Source organism: Cryptomeria japonica, chromosome 6, assembly GCF_030272615.1.
Source record: "Cryptomeria japonica chromosome 6, Sugi_1.0, whole genome shotgun sequence".
NCBI lineage: Eukaryota > Viridiplantae > Streptophyta > Pinopsida > Cupressales > Cupressaceae > Cryptomeria > Cryptomeria japonica.
Window position 1 is genome coordinate 45,068,028 of NC_081410.1, and position 5,559 is coordinate 45,073,586.

General features: G+C 34.3%; 1 protein-coding gene across 1 annotated transcript; it reads right to left on the minus strand.

Moving 5' to 3' along the window:
* Nucleotides 1-267: 267 nt before the first annotated feature.
* Nucleotides 268-3,963, minus strand: LOC131072155 (probable transcription factor KAN2). Its single transcript, XM_058008232.2, has 6 exons — nucleotides 2,888-3,963; nucleotides 2,654-2,730; nucleotides 1,714-1,750; nucleotides 1,225-1,447; nucleotides 899-995; nucleotides 268-792 (listed from the first exon to the last, which is right to left on the minus strand). Exons 1-6 carry the CDS (start codon nucleotides 3,639-3,641, stop codon nucleotides 571-573), a joined length of 1,410 nt encoding a protein of 469 aa, XP_057864215.1. The 5' UTR covers nucleotides 3,642-3,963; the 3' UTR covers nucleotides 268-570.
* Nucleotides 3,964-5,559: the final 1,596 nt, after the last annotated feature.

Genomic DNA, 5,559 nt, shown 5'->3' on the forward strand with positions numbered 1-5,559 from the left:
TGGGCTTATTTACGCAGCGTTTTAGAATAACTCATAATGGCCCAGTATCAATTATTTCAAGCGTCTCTTAAACCCTTTTGTCTCTTAACACATATACTGCAGTTAGAATAAACTACATATTGAAGTTTCAACGTTCACTGCTAAGTACAGACATTTTGATTACTCTAATATATCTAGTGAGAAACACAGCTTTCTGTGCAATAACTCCATGCATGTTAAAAAATGGTAGCCACCATTGTTGAACCAGAACCAAGATCAAACCCACTATACAAAAAGCATTGATTCTGAAATCAAATAATTTTGAAACAGAATCTTGAATTCCTCTTTATCTTACAATATCGGAACATGTTAGGTTGAGAGTTTTATAAGCAGTGCAGTACCTTATGCGCTTTGGCATAACAATTTTTCTGTTGATAATTCACTCGGGGAGATTAAAAATGCAACCCTATACACATACCCTCAATCTCAATCTCAACTCATTCTACACCATATGATACTCCATTTTTTTAGTGTAAAATTTCCCCTCAACCAACAAAACATAAAACCATTATCAATGGTTTTAATTTCCTTTTAACATCTTAGGAGAGGAAGCTCTTCTGGGAACTGATCAGAATGTTCTGCTGATTTCCAACTTGATCTGCCCAAAGTGAACTCCAAATCAGGAAAGCTTGAAACCTTTGGAATCATCAGTTGCGAAGAGACTATTGTATTATGGCAGCGTGGAAGGTTGTTCTGTAAAGTGTTGCCCTGACGTACATGGGATTTCTGGTCCAACTTCATCTGATGAGCCAACTGCAGGCAATGAAAGTGAAAACAAAATAAAGATAAGATTTCCATTTTTTTAATATGGTAATATTCTAATTGGGAATTGATCTCACTGTATGCCAAAAGCCCACACCTCATTCTGATCAGCGGATGTGTGAAGATGAGATTGAGATAAACTGTTATTGTCCAGTTGAAGTAGATTTCTTGACCAGCTTCCAATGCTATCATTGCTGAGAAAACAAAGAAATCAATTGTAAATTAGTCTATCCATTTTGTATGCACTACAATTCACTTTTGAAAGATTTAGAGAAGATTTCTAAATTTCTAAGTGATAGTGGTTTAGGGTTACTTATTCCCCAGTAAATTAACTCTATGCATATGGCCTCCTATCTAATCCAATTGAACTCTTGTAAAAGCTTGAAGAAGATGTGGAAGATGTCTTAAGAGATTGAACATTACCTTGAAGAAATGTTCTGTAAATTCTGGTGGTAGAATTTTTTCTGGTGTTCATGAAATACTGTAGTTTTTAAGCCTCCTTCATTCACTTCACTAACATTAGGATCGGTTTCTATCTCCCCTTTACTTGTTGTCTGGTTGATTTTTGAAGAAGAAATGAAACTGGGCATAAAATCTTCAGATTTTTTCATGGAAGAATCTCCAAACGTATCACAAGGCACTGTCGCTGCAATTATAAATTGGAAAAAAGACAAATCAATGGTTTGCAATAATAAAACCTGATTTAAACCATAAATTTACGATGCACTTTGATCGATTCAATTCTGACCAAGACGCTTAGAATTTAATCACAGGACTGGAAAGACTTCACAACCAAAAATAAAAAATAAAAAATTCAGTCATCTACACCATAAAATAATCTGGCCAACCTTGACAGGCTGGTTTGGAAAATTACGTGCTAATGAGTTAAAAACTGTGCAAGATCTTAATTACCTGCAGGTCTGTCAGTAGTCTTCACTGTTCGATACATCTGCATCAACCAAACAAAAAACAAAAGACAGTTAACTCATTTATGTATCGTGAATCGATAACTTGTTTTCATATGAGAACTTTCAAATTTAGATTTGTATGCCTCCAAGACCCAGAAACAGATTTTAAGCATAATAACTTTGAATCTTATGGTTAAGACTGCAACAGATTTTAATGGCTGAAATAGCAGGTCTAATTCAGTTTATAAGGATGTTTAGAATTAGATAAATAGACTGGAATACGCACAGCAAATGTAAGAATACAGCATGGGTTGGTCTCCAAAAAAACTTATGAACAGTACAGTATTACTGGAATTATAATGGGATCTTCACCATCCATGGAAGAACTTTTTCGTTTTGGATGAAGTACTTAGATCCAGTTTATGCCTCCTAAAAGCTTTTTTTTTTTCTGGTTTTTAATGTCTTTAAAACAAGGGAATGAATATAGAACAATATTTCCATTAGGAAGCAGTTTGAAGGCAGATTTTAAGATTGCCATTTTCTAATCCATGTACTTTATGAAAACTAATGAACGCTAATAAATGCTTCTCTAGGTAGATCCATATGCGTTTATTAGAGATGTCAAGATGATTCTAGATCCCATTTATTAACAGCTAATCTGTGAGTAATATGCACAATGAATTTTCCGTACAATAGTACAAGATCCTATAGAAGGAAGTGGAATGAAAGAATTAAACAGTGAGCATGAAGAATGAACGCACTGTAAACCCAACAAGAAGTGGTCGGTGGGTACTTTTGCATTTATTTGTTTTTAACTTTTTCCACATGGTTCTGGCTGATGCTTTCCATTGCAGATCCTGAAGCTTAAAATCTAAGACATCAATCAGATTTCAACAGTCTGATAATCATTTCAACCCTGAAATCAAATGGAAAATATGTATTACCTGCAAGTGGCTCTTTACATGAGCAAGAGTGAGGTCCTTGACATTCATGAGCTCTAAAACTGACTTGGGTGTTGCCCCTATACACAAAACACCAGATTTAGAGTAAGCCCAATTGACAAAACATTGTGATTGAATTGAGTTCAATCACTCTACACATAAAATCAACAAATTTGGACAAGAAACAATGAAAAGAGAATGCACAAGAGCTAACAATAAACAGCTCAGGATGCTTACTTTCATGGCCTCCAAGGAGCTCAACTGCATGTACAAAATGGGCATGAAGGGTGCTAGTCCAACGCATCCTGGGGGCTCTCATGCTTCTTTTATTGGGCAACTTTGAAGGCATAAATCTTGATCTATACCCACTGTCAGCAAAGCCACAATTTTCCCTAGAAACAATCTCAGGTTTTCTGTTATGATCCTGAGAAATTCCCATACCCAGTTCAGGATGGCCAGGAAATTCACACTGATTCACAAAATCACCTCTAATAAACCTTTCCCCAGCTTGTGCAGCCATGTAATGATGATTATCAGGGATCAGGCCTGGTAATGGCAGACCTTGCACTGCTATACTGCTTCTATCAGAGTGTAGAGGATTACAAATAAGATGGGGTGGAAGCCCTTGATTGATACTCCCTCCAAGCTGAAAAGAATGTATTGCAGGCTGATCAAATCCAATCCCTCTTCCATTAATCTCATTCTCTGCAAACCCACCAATACACAAGTGCATGGATGTTGCATCCTCTTGGCTTTTATCACTCCCTGTGCTCAAATTAGTTACCACAGAGCTCTCTGTAACACTACTGCTATTATTAGACCTAACTTGTGCACTAGAGCTGCTGCTCCACAAGTCCAAGACAACATCTTGTCCTTGGTTACTCGTAGATGAAGTACACTCAGGATTGGGGGGACTTAGACTTATCTGCAGAGATAAATCCAGAGGATTATAAGCTGCATTTTGGTGGTAAGAAAGCCCTAGCTTTGACATGATGCTTGATCACCTTGTACAAGCTGGATCAACTTTATCCACAAAAAACACTTGATATCTAATCTGTGGAAATGAAATCTTTCGATTTCTATTTCGACTGTGGGGACACAAGTCCATATATATATAGAATGCAGGGAAGCCCAAACCCAGCTATGATCTCTGCATGCTACAAATTGAATTAAAATAGGAAAAGAACATAAAACAACCTATTTTTATTCTTTGACCAGACACAAAACCAGACATGCTTAGCTTACACATCAATTTAAAAAACATCACTACAATGACCTAAAAACCCACAAGTACGGCAACTGAGGGTTAAAGGAATATATCCTGTCTAATCAACCCCACAAGCAAATTTTACAGTCTCATGTGCATATGGAGAAGATACCTATTAAACTTACCTAGGGAAGTTAAGACTCAAATTTTGGATTTGTACAAACAATGCCTCGTCTTCATTTGCCTCCTTATTCAATATTTGGAGAGATTGAAAATATTCACCATTTCCAATATTGGTAGAGTAATTTCATTTTAAGGTATTAGATTGGTTGGTTTAAAATTGATGCTGTTTTTGGATTAGATTGTGTTATAGTTTTTTAAAGTGTATGATCTTATTGTGGAATTTATTGTCTTTATATTAAAGAGAGTTTTTTTTCAACATTTCACATTCCTTATTCATCATTGGGATTTTAGAGTGAGCTTTTTTTCAACATTTCACATCTCCTATTCATCATTGGGATTTTTTGTCTAAGTTAGATTGGTTTGTTTAAAAAAATTAATTGATGTTGTCTTTGGGTCGAAAGTGTTTGATAAATGTTCTGTTTTATTTTGGAATTTGTTGTCTTTATATTAGAGAGAAATTTTTTTCAGCGTTTCACATTCCCTATTCATTATTGGGATTTTATGCCTCTCTTAGATTGGTTGATTTAAAAAAATTAATTGATGTTGTCTTTAGATTATAAAGTGTTTGAGTTTTTTAATCAATGATCTTCGAATTTTCTCTCTCTTAGCTCTCTATTATCATATGATGGATCATTGAGTGTTATCCAAAATGTTGATTAAAATAATCAAACACATTATAATCTTGAAGCAACATCAATTGAATTATGGATTGTGGTGATCTGATAACATTAATTTAAAAAATATATATTTAACATGTTTATTATTTTGGGGGGGTTTATTGTATATTAGTGTGTTTTAAGTTTGGTAATTTAATAATAATTTTTATTGATCAAATATGGTAAATAAAAATATCAATTAAATCGATACAATTAAGATAGTTTTTAAGTCGTGATTAAACCAAATATCAATATGTTAATATGGTGTATGAGATATTTTTATGCTAGTATTTTATGAGGTTGTTTCTCACTTTATATATTAATCAATTGGGATGTACAATCTTTTGTTTTTTTCACAAACAAGGGGTAAAATTTTATTAGTCAAAAGAATACAAGTAAGAAAGCCTATAGCCCAACATAGAACAAAGAATTAACCATTCCTATCCTCTTCAACCAAATTCTATAACAAATGAGATAAATCAAGCCGCAAATGTTCCCATTCTACAATATTTCAACCATCCAATCCCTCAAATGCCCATTTCGCTAGGGAATCCGCTACTCCATTCCATTATCTAAGAATATGACAAAAAGTAATAAATTCTAAAGACTCACTTAACCATAGAACCTATTGAATAAGGAGAGCTAAATGCCAATTAACATCAGCATATTGATGTATGAGATTTTACTATATTCAACCAATTAAATTATAACCCTCGACGCGAAATCAAATTTAGATATATACAACTTAATTTTTAAAATAAAAGTAAAATGTGAGATTAATGAGAATGGCTTAATTACACGTACGTGGGAGACACGTGTGGAGCCCAGCGATCGTCATCTTCACATGCGAAGGTCGCTCACGT